The sequence below is a fragment of the Podarcis pityusensis genome (assembly GCF_964106645.2).
Source record: "Podarcis pityusensis genome assembly, chromosome: 8".
Lineage (NCBI taxonomy): Eukaryota > Metazoa > Chordata > Lepidosauria > Squamata > Lacertidae > Podarcis > Podarcis pityusensis.
The window spans coordinates 18,328,701-18,344,870 of record NC_138033.1 but is presented as its reverse complement, the minus strand read 5'-3'; the positions used below and the strand labels follow the sequence as shown (position 1 = coordinate 18,344,870).

At 45.2% G+C, this 16,170-nt stretch overlaps 1 protein-coding gene across 1 annotated transcript; it reads right to left on the bottom strand.

Moving 5' to 3' along the window:
* Window positions 1-1,630: 1,630 nt before the first annotated feature.
* Window positions 1,631-16,102, bottom strand: LOC308484076 (IgGFc-binding protein-like). Its single transcript, XM_081018593.1, has 10 exons — window positions 15,143-16,102; window positions 13,245-13,818; window positions 11,593-12,182; window positions 10,164-10,731; window positions 8,843-9,447; window positions 7,172-7,745; window positions 6,154-6,353; window positions 5,042-5,422; window positions 3,595-3,883; window positions 1,631-2,398 (listed from the first exon to the last, which is right to left on the bottom strand). The coding sequence occupies exons 1-10, from the start codon at window positions 15,998-16,000 to the stop codon at window positions 2,373-2,375; spliced, it is 4,665 nt and encodes a 1,554-aa protein (XP_080874719.1). The 5' UTR covers window positions 16,001-16,102; the 3' UTR covers window positions 1,631-2,372.
* Between the last annotated feature and the right edge of the window lie 68 nt (window positions 16,103-16,170).

Below are 16,170 nucleotides of genomic sequence, written 5' to 3'. Positions count from 1 at the left end.
AATTATTGGGGATTCAGGAAAGGTGGCTGTTGCTGCTGCCCTCCCTGGTTAGCTTCCGCCTAATTGTAGGGCCATCCCCACTCTGAAGTAAAATTTCTGAGGTAAATAAAAACAACAAAAAGCTATGTAAAGGAAGAACCTCAAATATTACTTTGTGCTTGTGATGATATATTGCACCCTTAGAACTTCTTGCATATGTCGCCTAGCGGTGTTAGTTGTATGGAATCTGCTTATTCAAAACATGTGTTGCATTTGCCTCTGAGAAGTTGGAGAGCAATAACCTCCATTTTGTGTATCAGATGCAAGCTGTCTGTCACGAAACAGTCCCTAGGCTCTGCTGCCTGGAGTTCTGAGGAAGCTTTGTCTTTTTATTCTGACTGAACTCACCACCATTAGCAATATTCCTTTCTTATCTTGTCCCCAGTTTCTCCCCCGCCACAGCTGACAATAAAAATGTGATACTGTGACCAGAGGGCCTCCGTTTTCCCCTGTACCTTAGTCCACCTAGTTTCGTTTGCTGTGGAGCTACATGAACGGGCGTGTTGTGGGCACAGAAGAGATAATGTCCCGCTCATTTCAGTTTGTATGAACATGTTGTTTGGAAGAGTGTAATGCAGCACAAAACCCAAAGTAACATAAAACCCTAAGAAAATTTATTTTTATTTAACAAAGTTTTTATACACTGTTTGATTGTAGTAGAACCTCTAAGCAATTTACAAGAAATATTGAAATTATCAATAAAACTATTTGAAAACAACGAAAACAGTTACAGATAATTAAAATATATAGTAAAAAAGATTAAAACATGTCAACATATTTTTGTCTGGATAGGCTTGTGAAGGGGCTTGCCTGTTTTCAATAGGCAGAGAATAAGTGTAGTCCTTGCCACACTAAAAGGTCAATTTTGGTTAAGTGTGGGACGAGTAATATGCAGCATCTGTAACAGTGCAAGTTCCAGTGGTCAAATGGCCATATATGGGGTAAGGTGATCTTGCAAATAAACTAGTCTCAAGCCATTAAGGGTTTTACATACCACTAGTAACCTTGAACTTGGCCCAGTAACAAATTGGCAACCACTAAAGATCTCTGAGCAGAGGTTTTATATGCTGACAGGGTCTCACTCAGGATCTAGAGTGGTCACTTTGTGATGGGAGTAGTACTACAAAACATTTAGAGGGCACCAGGTTGACAAAGGCTGGTCTACAGCCTACAGGTCTGAGCTACATCTAGGTGACATGGGCAAATTGTGGAAGGGCAGCGCTGGCACAAAGCCTGAGGCTTTAAGTGTTGATCAAGATTGGAGGAAGGAGAAAAATGAAAGAGTTGGAGGCAGTATTAGCAACCACCCACCATTTGAATGGTTGTCATGTTTTACATACTGGCCATGAGGAACAGCATCACCAAAATATGATCATAAGGTCAATTTTTGCCTCTTTCTTCACCCCCAGTCCTGTGGGAGTCTTCTTATGAGGCGATTTATTTGCTTATTTAACACATTTTTTCTATTGCTTTTCTATTTCCAAAACAGCTTACAGAAACAATGAATTGGGGTTATTTACCCCCTCTCACTAAATACTTTTCCAAACATGACTACCGGTTCTTGTCTAGCAATCCTACTTGTTGCACATACACTCCAAACCAGGAAAACCTGGGCAGTTGCTGATGGACTACGTCCTTGTGGAAGTAATAGCACTGACCCAAATGCCAGCTACAACCATCGAGGCCTGGTGGTACTCTCAGTACTTCTTTGACCAGCACTGTAGCCCAGGCAGCTATGTAAAATCATTATTTTGCCAAAACGCTGTCAAGATGGACTCACACAAATGCAAGACCTTTACCAAAAGCTTTTTATTGATTTGTCTGTTAGATTCAACTCGGTCTGGGTCAAGACATTGCTGTGAAACACCCGTTGCCATGCCCCAAAGACAGCTGTAGCCTTGAACCAAGAAAGACTTTGCTGTGTACCTGGGGAGCAGCTATCACACATCAGATTGGAATGTGTTGTACTGTTTGGCAGAGGGACCCCTCTATGTATGCTATGTGACACTTTGAGTCAAATGTGAATAAGCTAGTGAAACAAACTGAAAACATCAAACAATGCAAATTCAAGGAAGCAGAGGCTAGCTAGTGACCGAACTTATGTACAATATCTGTGGGGCTGAAGCTCAGCATTTCTGAGCTGGTGAACCCAATCTGCTTTGCTGCAGGGAAGCACATTTATTTAACAGCAAGAGGTGTTCCATTGTGCTTGGGAGACCAGCTGCCTGTCCTATCCCTGGGATTCAGCCAGGGAGAAGCTGTTTCTGTCACGATACCAGTCCAGATATTGCCTCAGAGGGGTTGGCATCCAAAAGTGATCTCGATTCTAGGTTTCAGTAGGAGTGGATTTTAAAACGAGCTAAAAATATAAGGGAATAACAGAGCATTCAGCGCCTTGTATATCAAACAACAGTATTCCAAATCCCTTGTGGGAGTATACCCATACTTGGACATGCATCATGGTGGGCAATTCCAAACTGTGTATAGGCGTTATTCTTAACAGGAGACACTAAAGAGCCATTGCTAAGGATGAATAAATCTGTTGAGGCTTGCCCACACTTCTACTCGTGTCATAAAATTGCTGTTTTTGAGTTATTTTAAGGGGAAATCGGGGAAATCAGCACTGCCAACATGGGCTGCCATACGTCTGGAATTTCCCGAACATTTATTTGATTTCTGCCTGGACACTGCTGATGAATGCAGTATTCTGGATATGTCTGGGAAATTCTGGACGTTTGGTAACCCTATTTCTAGGCATGGGTCAGAGTAGGTTTCCCCTTGGCCCGTTCCTGCATACAAAACATTCTTTCTACCACAGAGCTACGATGGTAAAGAAGCACTTTTATATCATTCTTCCCCAATCTGGTGCCCTCCAGATTCTTTGGACAACAACTCTAGGCAGCCCCAACCAGGATGACCAATGGTCAGGCTGTAGTCCAGACCACTTGGAGAGCACCAGGGTGGAAAAGTCTGCTGGCTCTCAAGCAGTGCCATGGAAGTCTTCGTTTAGACTGAGTCTTGCTTCTAGGGAAAAACATATTGTGGAGAGGGGGAAAGAAAGGAAGGATGTGAAGAGAAGAAAGCAAGAAAAGAGTTAAAAGGAAGCAAAGATGAAATAATGGAAGAAAGAAAAGAGGAGGAAAGAAGAGCAGAAATCATAGATAAAGGGAAATAAGTTTACCTTAACACCCTCAAGCATGAGCTACAATTTGACACACACCCCTCAATGGCAATGTGTTTACAGTTGAGGCCCAGTCTTCCATGATCAATAGGCCCCAATAAACTGTTCGTTCTTCTCCTTCTTCCTCCATGCTTGGGTCATGGGGTGCAACCTTGAGATGCTCAACAGAGCAGCATAAATAGCATCAGTAGAAACCTACTTTCTTAAACAACCAAGTATCCAGTTGCCATCATTTATGTCCCAGTTGCTTTTTTTGGGGGGGGGAGATTGCACCCTTGCCCATTGACTTAAGCAGTGGGGATCATTAAATAGATTAGTGAAATAAGACATGCAAGCATTGGGGAAAAATTGATTAAGTTTCTGTCCTTACATACCATTTTGCATAGCTGTCGTGACTCGCCAGTGGCTAATGACCTCTGTAATGGTGTGCGCTACTCTACCGTTGGGTAACCGCAAGTCATCTGCACCATTCCCATTGAAGTTTCCACAGGCTCCGAATACTTTGTTGGCCAGTTCACCACTGATGGCCACTGTCAGGTCTCCTCTGGTGCTATAGAGAACCCGCACACCTGATCTGTGTGCCACTGTCACCAAGTCCTGAGCCAGGCTTATCGATACTTCCTTTGAGGGCTGGATTGGAAGATGCACTGGGTGCCCATTAACCTATAACATGTAAACCAGCTGGTCATTTAGAACTACTACAGATGATAAAGACAAAACAAGGAGAACAACAATATAACTTTAGAAGATGTGTGGTTGCTGGAGAGATATAGCTTCTGCTAAACTCACTGTTCTTCCCCATGATATGACCATGACCTACCCCTTAAGCCTCTGCATTGGATCCTGCAAGCTGCATCAATTTCAAGCTTTTGTCACAAAACTTCTAAAGCTCATGGCCTTAGACTACCACCCCTCCCTCCATTTTCTGTATCATACATCTAGCACATTTGCTAGGGAACCTTTCCAGAAATGTATGTGAATACACACATACCCATATATTTTGAAACTCTTATCAAAATTCCTTTCATTTTCCTTTGAATTTGTATAGAAGTTTCTCTTGAGAGGACCTTCGAATTCAACTTGAGTTTCAACTACGCCATTGCCTATGACTCAGAAGTGTACCTATTCGCTCGTTCACTCTTTCTGTGACACACACACTGAATTATGTCACTAGCCCCTAAGAAAACTACTGATAGTCTTCTATATCCCTGGGCATTTTGTTTGAGCAAAACTACCCTTAAATTTGCTGATTCAGTGGCAATTCTTAACATCTTTTTTCTTTCTCTGATCTCTGTGCCCCTCCAATTCTATGCTCTACATTTTTCAATGCATTCACCTCTCCAGAGTTTTCATATAAAGCTTTCCTATATCAGACTAGTCTCATCCAACCTGCATCTCTATTGCCAACTGACTGTGTGGTGAGTGCTGAATGTGTAACGTGTGTATTTATGTTGGTGGGTATGGTGCATGCATGTGTGAAAGTGTAGAGTGGCTCCACCCCTTGTCAGTTATTGCTTTTCCTGCTATTGGCTTTGGCCCTGCCCACTTCTGGCATGAATCCTATGGAAGGCTGGCCAAAGAGAATTAAGCCCACCCTTATAGAGTGTCTATTGCAACTGTATACGCTAATTTAATGCTCATTAGTTACAGCATTCCAGGGCGGATAAATAAAAAGGATGACAAGTTAGTGGGAAGAGTGGGAGGTGAGATGGCGGTGTGTTGATTGGCAAGAAAGCTTATGTGGAAATAAGAAGTGGATACTGAAAGGTATAATGGCTGATAGAATATGAGTTCTGTCAGCTTCCATTCTTTACTTCTTACCGTGACTGAGCTGTCCTGCTTCACCAGCACAATAAGCTTGTGGAAATAGATTGTGACAGTGACCACAAGGGGTGTGGGGCATGCAGGACATTTCTGCAGCTGAATTACCACCCGGAACCAAGATGTAGACTTGGCATTGATGAGCACGGAGATCTCATAGGACCCTACAGGGGGAACCTTTCCGGAGACCCCGTCGTAAGTTGTGAAGATGTGCCCCTGGGAAATGGTGCAATGGCCCTCTTGCCGGATACAAGTCCACTTGGCATTACTCAGGACACAGGTTTGTCCAGCTGCACATGGTAGCGGTGTGCACACGACCCGACCTTGACGATGGCAGGTACACTCCTCCCTGCAGTTGGCTGTGATCACCTTCACTCCAACCTGCCAATAAAAACACAGTGTTGAAAGCAGGTGACTCTTGCATTTTGCCATGTTTGAAATCATATAATGTATGGTGAGTTTATGTGGTATCTTCCATATGTTATCATCACAGTTCTGCTGACCCAACTGCAAATTTGTGTGTGTGTTTGACACAGAAAAAAAAATACTTTCATCACATCATTGAGTAAAAATAGAAAAAAATAGTTGGTGCCTCCTAATTTCCAGTGGGAGCATATTCCAAAACATGAATGCCACCACACTGAAAGATCTGCCTAACAAACTTCAGGGGCATGTGACACCCACAAATGTGCTTCTGGAACCTACACCACTCCCATTTCTGCCTCTACAACATTATTTCTTCCCATTGCTCCATAAACATCCCAGCTAGCCTTCTGCTTCCTGTTGGAGCAAAACACTTCTTCAGGTGTTATTTCCCCTTGGTGCAGAAGAATTCTTAACAAGAACAATCTGTGAGTGTGCAGCTGTGGTTATGCCTCTGTTTGTAAGTGTGCATGTTAAAGTTCTTCTCCTTCTCCTTCTCTCTCTCTCTCTCTCTCTCTCTCTCTCACACACACACACACACGCACACACACTAGCATCTCTTCCTGATCTTTGTAGAGAAACCACAGCCCAACTGAACAAAATGCCTTTAAATTCAAGCATTCCAGTTTAGCCAGCTTGTGTATTGGGGTAACATGTTCTTGTTCTTTCAGAAAGTGCTTGTCACTTGCCTTAAACCATGTGCCCTGGTGAAAGCACCGGCATTGACTAATAGGCACACAATGATACCCAGCCATAAAGTAACCCTTTTTGCACTGGCAGCCTTCGGCACAGTTGCTAGAGCACTTGGTGATGCTGACTGCTTCTCTGCAACCTCTGGGGCAAGCTCTGACACAGATATCGTAGTGACTGTTGACTGGGCACTTCATAGCTGCAAGAAAGATTGGGGGAAATTAAGTTACTATATGAAAGGGGAAGATGAGTGTGGATTAGGAACATAGGGAGCTAGGATACTGAGTCAGTTCAGACCATTTTGTCCATTTAGCTCAGTATTGTCTGCACCATGGATAAGAAATCACCATCCCACATGCCAAACTTGGCCAATCAAGGGTACAAATTTGAACTGGACTCAGCTGCCTCACACCTGACAACATATGGGGGCCAGATGGAGAATAGGAATTGGTAAATCTCACAGTTTTGTTTATTCCCAGTTCCTTGTTTTTCCCATCTTAAGTTCAGGTCTCCACCTTTCCATGTCAGTTTGCTTTTTTTAAAGTCATTGGGAAAACTCAACAACATTTCAATGTGATTTCTCCCCTGCCAATATGCACAATTTTGTATGCAGTTTTGCCTAACATGCACATTTTTGCAAAGTGATTTTCCCTAATATAAAGCATAATATAAAGCATAATATAATATAAAGCATCTTTGTGAATTATTTCCCCCTAATATATGAACTTTTATGCACACTTTACTCTAGTATATGCACTTTTGTACACTGGGTTGCAGCACTGCATTTGGAAAATTACCATTGTTTTGCAAAGTACAAATTGGGATGTTACATGCTGCCGCTTCCATCACCAAGCCCGGACTATGAGCAGACAAGTTGGTAATACCTGTTCTTGGATGTATAGTTGAGATTGTTAATAGATACTAGTGTGCACAGATCAAGAAGGATGCTGGCAGGGGTTGTGAAAGTGGGGTTAGGTGCCCGTGGCCTTAGAAAGCTAGTTCTATAGGAGGACTTACGGCAGAATGCTGCTGTCCTCCAAGGCTTGATCTTGACGCCTGCAGCTTGACAGGCAGTGACGTAGGCATGGATAGCCCGGCAGAGGATAACAGTGTTCCCTCTTGCTTTGCAGAGGTCATGCACGCAATTGTTGTAGAAGTCTGCAGGGTTGATGGTGGAAAAGCAGGCACTGAAAGGCCCATATGGGGCTTGAAGTATGCCACATTGACTGCTGTGTACATAGCTGGCCTTCCGGCTCTCTCTGCATGCACCACATACTGAAGCAGCACAATCATCTGCACAGACAGCCGTGGGGACGTCCACTCTCCAAGCAGCTGCAAAGACTTGGACGCTTGAGGCTGGGTGGCCAGTGGGCAGGAAGAGGTCATCATTGGATCTGCCATTATAATTACCACATAGGCCACAGGTCTGGCCCTGATAGGATTCAGGTACTCTGACAACAAGATGGTAGAGCTGGTCAAAAGAGACGAATAAGCCAAAGTCTGTCCGAATCACAATGTTGTCACCATGGTAGTACGCCCACATACCATCACTTACCAACCGGAAAGGTAAGTAGGTGGTTGCACCATTGACCTGTGGCAGTGGAAAGTTAGTGAGAATTAGGCAGGCAGACAGTTTGAGACAATGGCCACTCCTCTGATGTGTCCAAACCAACATCTGATGTAGTTTCACCTTTTGCCCTTGTTTACTGGTCTGTTTTCTACGTATGTTCCTTATACATGAAAACCTAGCATTAGCACATAGCATCCCTGAACACTAGGCTCTCCAGATTGCAAGCAGGGCCCATCACTGTACTGACACCTGCCCTGGACCCCTTGTGCTGGATGGCTTGGAGCCACCATTTTAGATTTCCTGTAATGTCAAAGCAGAAAATTAAAAAAGGTGTTGCCAAGCTGCCCAAACACCAGAGCTGTCTTAAGCATATGTGGCGCCGGGGTGCAAAGATCCACCCAGCACCCCCCCCCCCAGTTGCCCAGTCCCAGGTGCGCATGAGGGCAGAGCTGGCTGGCCACCCAGAGTCTTGCTGGCTTGGTCGCCCGCAGCAGAAGAGCCCACCGCAGCACTCTGACTGGTGGGTGGGCTCTTCGCCAGACTCTCGGCTGGTGCCCCAAGAGCCCAGCGCCCAGGTGCCCCGCACCCCTAGCACCTATGGGTAATATGGCCTTGTCAAACACTAATTATAGTGCTGCTGCTGCTGCTGCCAGCTTTGGCCACAGGGACTCACTAATGAAGTAGGGGGCCCACCTGTAGAGACTTTCCCAAGGCCTCCCCCAAACCTAGATCTAGCCTTGCTAATATGACTATTGTATATTGATTGTTGCCCACCAGCCACACATCAGTTCTACTGTGCTCATCTTGAACATAGGAAGCTGTCTTATATTGAATCAGACCATTGGTTCATCTAGCTCAGTATTGTCTACACTGACTGGCAGGAACCTTCCAGGGTTTCTCAGGGGTTTCTGCCAGCCCCAGATGTTGAGGATTGAACCTGGAACCTTTTTCATACAAGGCAGATTCTCTGCCCTGAGCTACAGCCCATCCGCTGACTCCATCATTACCCATAGCTATATCATTACACAACCTCATTGCTGCAACCATTCACCCTATATATTCAACACCTTTTGACCAAACAACCATGTTCCATTGCTCTCCGTTTCACAAAGGCTTACCAGGACAATGCCTCTCTTTTCCCGCAAGATGGAGATGGTGTTTTGATAAGCTGTGACTGACACGACCTTCGTCACAGAGACCTTGCCCCTGGACCGCCTCTCATTCTCCACGTTGACAGAGAAAGGCTGAAGGGAGGTCTTCTGCGTGCAGCTCCTAGCCAGGGTGTAGGTGCAATTGCTCTGGAGGTCAAATGTGGTGCCATCAAAGGTGAGATAGTGTGGGTCACCAGCCACATGACAAGAGCCACTCCTCTTGGGGGCAAGTGAGTGGCATTTCTGGACACCTTCCACCACACGACATTCCTCATTAGGACCACAGGAGGAACGGTGGCAGTCCATGATGCCACCTACTTGGCATACACATCGCTCCTTGCAGAATCCGTTGAGATAGAAAGAGTCACCCGCCTTGTAGTAGAAGCCTTGGTGGACACAGCCACACTGGGAGATGGGAACACACTGGTCGCCACTAAGAACATAACCTTCATTGCATTCGCATCCCTCGTGGCATCTAGTAGTGCACGCTACTGGGTTAAAGAGGCTGAGACACGTCACTGGGCAATTGCTGGTGCAGACTTTATAGCGGCTGTTTGCGCTGCATTTAGGAGCTGGAGAGAGACAGGAAGACATTATTGACCTGGTGGAACCCCACTTAGTCTGGCGTCTTCTCCTAATCCCCCCAACCTAAAATGTAAGTGTAGGAAGAGATACTAATTTCAGACATTTCCAAATCTTGTTTCTAACAGGGAGATCTCCTGATCCTGACTCTAGGAATAAGTGCATAAGCTGAATCAGATCAAAATGTCCATCCAATTCAACATCCTATTTTCCACAAAGCCCAACCAGATTCTTCTGAGAAGTCCACAAGCAGAGGATGAAGAAACTGATTTTCCCATCAGGCTCTCCAGCAACTGCTACCCAGATTTATATGAACTCTGAAACTTGGAGGTCTCCTATAGCTATCATGACTATAGCTATCATTGATGATGAACATAACATATTATAATGTATTTATACACCACTTTTCATTCCACAGATAGTTGTCAAATACCCATTGTGTGTATGCAAGTGGCAACCACCACAATCTGTAGCAACAAGTTCCATATATTGTGAACATAGGCTCTTCCCCTTATTTGTCCTGAATCACCTGCCAATCAGTGCGGACGACCTCAAGTTCTAAGTACTGAGAAAGGGAAAAACTTTCTATCCACTTTCACCATCAAATAAAATAATTTTGAAAATTGGCCTGGGAGTTTATGTACTCATCATTCCTTGGCAGGAACTGGGGGTTCACTTTCTGCAAGGTTATTGCCCATGAACTTACTACAGAAACTGGCAGATCTCCACTCATAGACCCTGGTGCCATATGCTTGGCAAGCTGCGGCATAGGAGGAGATGATGTGACAGACTGCATTTTTATTGGTCTTGTTGGAGCAAAAGTCAAAGACACAGTCTTTGAAATATGATTGAGGTGGCACCTTGCTGTGGCACTCCCTGAAAGGGCCACGCATGTCCAGCAGGAGGCCACACTCCTTGCTCGTCTTCTGTGAGTGTTCAATGTTCACAAGGTCTGCACAGGCCTCCTTCTCCTTCTCAATGCACCCTGGGATGTCCCGAACTTTCCAGCTTCGGCCAAAGTCCCCTGGGTTAGTTGTCAGAACTTGGCTGTGTTGCAGAGTCATGTCATCATCTGCCCGCCCATTGAAATTGCCACACAAGCCACACACGTCACCCCTGTAGGCTCCTGGCACCATGAGACGGATATTGTTAGTCCCATCAAATGCGACAGTTAAACCAAAATCAGTCGTGATCACAATATCCCAGCCGTGGCGGTAGAGGGCAACTTTGTTGTATTCAATGTTGTAGGGCAGGTGGACCAACAATCCATTCAACTGGAAAAGGTAGGTGAGGCAGGGAGAAAGAAAGAGAGAAAAGAATTTAGAGATGTTGTATAAAGCAGATGTGGGACAACACATGCTTTTCAGGGAAAAGGTCTTGCCTTCACTCAAATGGACCAGGTAGCAGTAGGTGATGGAAAAGACTCTGCCTGCCAATCACTGTCTCAGAGCCACTGCCAGTCTAAGTAAACAGTAATGTGCTAGATAAACTTTCCCCAACTGGATGCTGTCCAGATGTTTTGGGCTATAACACTCATCAGTCCTAACCACTACAGCAAATAAATGAACACATAGTTGGACCACCTGTAGGTATTCAACTTGCAAGTCAAGATATTTGGGAACAAAAGAACACAAGAACAGCCCTGTTGGATGAGGACAATGGTCCATCTGGTTCATTATTCTAGTTCCCAGATGCCCCTGGGAAGCCTACAGGCAGGATACAAGTGCAACAGGGCTACTCTTCTCACTTGCACTTCCAAGCAACTGGTATTCAGAGGCATTCTGTCTCTAAGAGTGGAGGTAGAACATAGTCATCATGACTGGTAACCATTAATAGCTTTGTTCATGTATGCTACCTTGGATTCCATTATGGAAGAAAGTGTGGATATAAAAGAAAGGAAACAAAGAAGCAAATACATAAATGAAAATGGTGAGTTGTGCCTAGCCCTAGGAGAAGATACTATGGAGACAGAAGAACTTTAAAAGCTCCACATGAATACATAATTGTGAATAAACCATCCTGTTTGGGTTGCTTGCGCCTTTCATACTGCATAATCAACCTCAGAAATAAGAAGTGATTGATAAATCCAAGAAATTGCATGAGTTCTAGCAGAAGGGCAGAAGAAGTGCACTCACCAAGACTTTACTATGGCTGACTGTGATTGTAAAACCATAGACTTTGATCTCAATGGCCTTGGTGGCAGGATAATCCTTGTGTCCCTTCCTTTCATGCCGAACCAGGACTTGAAACTGGGTCAGGTTTGCTCTCTTGTGGCAGATTTCAACCAGGCGATAAACACAGGTCCCGTAGAAGTCATAGCGCAACCCATCAAAGGTGACGTAATGCAACTGTCCCACAGCAGTGCAGGTCCCATAGTAGGTGGGGTAGCACTTTCTCATGCCATTGGCAACATGGCACCCTTCCATCTCCCTGCAACGGGACTCATGGCAGATCACTTTTTTATCTTGTGCCCTGCACAAGCAACGCTGATGGCACTGCTGGTCACCCCAGAACTGCTCATTGGGCGCATAGAGATGACCATGGTAGGCGCAGCCGCACCGGTTTTTGGGAATACACTTGCCACTATCCAGCACGTAGCCAGCCTTGCATTGGCAGGTCTCCACGCAGGGCAGGTGACACTGCTTTGGAGCATCAGGGTTGGTGCAGGTGGCAGGACATGCTGAGCCACAGGGCATGTATTGACTGTAGTCAGGGCAAGACATGGCTGCAGAAAGGAAAGCAGAGGTGAGCACATCCACTGTTCTTACATAAAGCCCTATCTTTGCTTGATAGCAACATTTCATCTAATACATTGAGGTTCTAAATCAGGATTCTCCTATCAGCTGGCAAGGCCAATGGCTAGGGATCATGGGAGCTGTAGTTCAAGAACATCTGAAGGGACATAGGTTTCCCATCCTTGCTGTAAGCTTATCTATCAAACTAAAGTAGCCATTTCCCCCCACAAGGTGGTTCAGGATTATTGAACTGCGGGAGAGCCTTTTAGCTAAATAGCAGGGTCAAATCTTTTTATTTTATTTTATGATAGTGTATTCCTGAATACACTTACTTAATATATGCCCATATATGTGCACAGTATTTCAGTATTTCAGTTATGAAACACATTCCCTTCTGGAACCACAGGTTGCATTACTGCAATGGGTCTATGCAGGGCTGAATTTGAGGTTAGTCTGGAAGCTTTAGCAAGTGTAAACTGTGGCAGTTCAATTGCTCACTTGGGCAGGATATTACCACCATGTTATGATGCAGCTGAAAGAATTGCACCGGCTGCCAATTAATACTGGGCTAAGTTCAAGGACTAGCTTACTTAGACGATCATCTCGTCCCTTATATACCCAACTGATCACAGCACTCTCCAGGAGAGCGTTTCCTGCAGACATCATCTTATCAGGAGGACTATTCTGTCCAATATAGTAATTAGTCCTTTAGTGTCATAGCACCTACCCTTGGGAACTCCCTCCTATTAAATATTAAACAGGCACCACCTCTGTTATCTTTTGGTTCCTAGTGAACACCTGTCTCTTTGCACAAGCCTTTTAAGCAGAGATCATTCCCAGTCTGCATCTGTGTTGGAAACTTTCTTATATATTTTAGATGTTTTAATGACTTTAAATTTTGTGCGTTTGCTTCCCTAGACTCCTTTGGGAGGAAGGGCAGGATATGTATTTCACACGTAAATAATAAATACTACAATACGACCCTCATCTAGGTGCCCATAATTGCATAAGTAGCTCGATCCCTCTCTCCATGAATGCTCTGCAGTACTCACGGCAGCCGGCATGTTTTCTCCAGGCAGATATCACTGCCCCTTCTCTTTGGCAGGCATCAGCGTAAGTCTTCAGTGCTCGGCATAATATCTGCTTGTAGCCCTCAAAGGCACACAAATCAATCACACAGTCGTTCAAATAGGGCTTGGGGTCAATCAAGGCATGGCAATGTCGGAACGGGCCACCTCTGTGCTTAGTAAGCAGGCCGCAATAAGTCTCCGCTCTGTATCTGGTCGCCATCTCTGGAGAACAGCGCCAGCATTTGCCATGGCAGCCATGACTGCATTGGCTATCACCATCTTCCACCTTCCAGCTCCTGCCAAACTCCACAGGATCGGTGGCAAAGCCTCCCAAAGATGTCATAAAGTCATCATTGGGGTCCCCGTTGTAGTTGCCACAGAGGCCGCAGATATGGCTCCGAAAGGCTGGAGTGACCTTCACCACTAGGTAATAGTTCCAGTCATAGTAAACTTTCAGACCAAATGATGTTTCCACAACCAGTTGGCCTCCTCTGTGGTATAAGGAGAGCTTCCCATCATGCATGCTTATGGGCAGGCGGGAGCGTACTTGGTTGACCTGGAAGCGGCAAAGGCAGATAAAAGAATGTTTTTCTTTAGTCAAGATTATATACACATACTCTGCAAATTACCGTAATTGAAGTGACACAGCAGCATTCCCTCACCCGATGCCCTCCAGCTTTTTGGGACTCCAATTCCCATCTGCCCCAGCCAGTGTGGCCAATGGCAAGTGATGATGGGTGCTGGAGTCCCAACAACATCTGGAGGAATCCCGGTTTGCAAAGGCTGTGATGAAGCAAAACGCCAACATTTCTAGTGAGGTCAAACTTCACTTTCAGGAAGTTTCTATTTAAAGAAGCAACTTTAGTTGTGATGCTGACTAATAAAGTAGAATCATTTGTGATCACGTGACTTCCAGGTGATGTGAAACGTTTACTTAAAAACACGTTTACTTAAAAACAACAACACCGAGAAAGGAGTAGCTCTGCATGAATCTGTCAGCTTCTCTTTTTTCTAGGCTTAAGTTCACTTTGCTGCACTTCTGCTTCACTTTGCAATTCGTTTCTTTTAAAAATAATGTTCTCACAAAGTTGTCAACATTTCATTGTGCACTTCTCCAAATCTGCAGATTTTTGCAAGCAGGTTTTTCTAACAATTCATTTCACCGCTATTGGTGTTTTTATGCATGCTTTCCCCTAATGCCACATTTTCAGCCCTTTTTTCTGGTTGCAGAACTGCAATGCAAAATTCAGAGAATTGCAAATTTTGAAAGTGAGCTGCTTGAGTTTGCATATCATTTCAGAAAATGTGAACTTGGTAGGCTCGCATTAAAATATAAACAGAGCCATATTTATTCCTGATCCCTACGGATCCTTATACTTGGAATAGTCAAGTACTTTTGTGGGAAAGCACCCCGAGATGACAAATGCAAATTTGGAAAATCAGGGAGTGTCTGAAAAACTGTGAGAATGGCACAGTAAAAAAGGATGGTTTCAGATAAGTGGATTCTGACAAAGGTAGATAGGAGACAAAATCTCCACCACCTTCAAATGCATCAATTAAAAGAAAAAAGGTGTAGGAAACTGCTGGCCCTGCAGAGGCTGCTGAACCAATCTCTCTCTCTCTCTCTCTCTCTCTCTCTCTCTCTCTCTCTCTCTCGTAACCTACCCTGGAATGCTATAGTGAAGGACAGGTGTGTGAGAGAAATAAAATAAATAAGCAAACTGTAGCCCTCCAGTTGTTATTGGACTTCAGCTCCCATCAGCCCCAGCCAGCATGGCCAACAGTCTGAAATGAGTGGAAGTCCAGCAACAACTATAGATTCCCAACCCCTGGCGCCACTTCCTCAGTTTTAATAAAACCACACAGAGATGGGCTCTTACTCTGACAAGGCCATATTCGTACTTGACCATGGTGATGTTGGAGCCATAGACAGAGATGGTGACCTGGCTGACGAAAGAGAACCGGGAGTTCTTCTGGCTCTTGGTGTAGATATGGAAGAAAGGTAGAGCCGAAGTGGGTTGGCAGGTCTTAACCACGGTGTAAGTGCAGGTACCTTGGAAATCGTAGCTGCGTCCGTCAAATGTGTGGTAGTGGGGTTGTCCAGAGGCCCAGCAGATTGACTGGGCGGGCGAAACAGACACACACTTGGGGACACCATTCACAACTTTACAGGTTGTCCCTCTCTTGCAGTGAATTGTGCGGCATGCTTGTGCTGCTACTGGCACACATTTGGGCCGTCCATTTATAACTTGACATACAGTTCCCCTTTGGCAATGGGTACTATGGCAGGAGCTCGGCAGAGGGACGCACTGGGGCCAGGCATTCACAATCTGACAGACAGTCCCCACACTGCAGCGGAATTTGTCACAGGAAGGTGGGTTGTGCACACATTGGGGGAATCCATTAACAAGCCGACACACAGTCCCCACTTGACAATGTACAGAAGCGCAAGAAGGTGCTGCTGCTGGAACACATGTTGGCCGGCCATGTGCAATCTGGCACACCATTCCCTGTGTACAGTGAGTTTTGTTACAGGAAGACAGAATGGGTACACAAGTTGGCAAGCCACTGATGACCTCACAAACAGTCCCTCTTTGACAATGTGCTCTGTCGCAGGATGGTGGGACAGCAACACATCTGGGCCAGTAGTCCACAATTTTACAAACTGTCCCATCTTGGCAACGGAAGTGATCACAGGAAGGAGGGCTTGGAACACATTGGGGCCAACCGGAAATCATGTGACACACTGTCCCTGCACTGCAACTGAATTTTGCACAGGAAAGTGGGCTGGGAACACATTGGGGCCCACCAAAAACCTTTTGACATACAGTCCCGATGTTGCAGCTGACATTTCCACAGGAGGGTGGGATGGGAACACATGTGGGCCAACCAGAAACAATTTGACACA

Coding starts and splice junctions, on each gene's coding strand:
- LOC308484076 (XM_081018593.1), bottom strand. CDS start 16,000: ATGATTTCCGGTTGGCCCCAATGTGTTCCAAGCCCTCCTTCCTGTGAT. Junction 10,732..11,592: donor TCAGCCATAGTAAAGTCTTG/GTGAGTGCACTT, acceptor TACCTTTTCCAG/TTGAATGGATTGTTGGTCCA. Junction 6,354..7,171: donor GAGGACAGCAGCATTCTGCC/GTAAGTCCTCCT, acceptor TCTTTCTTGCAG/CTATGAAGTGCCCAGTCAAC.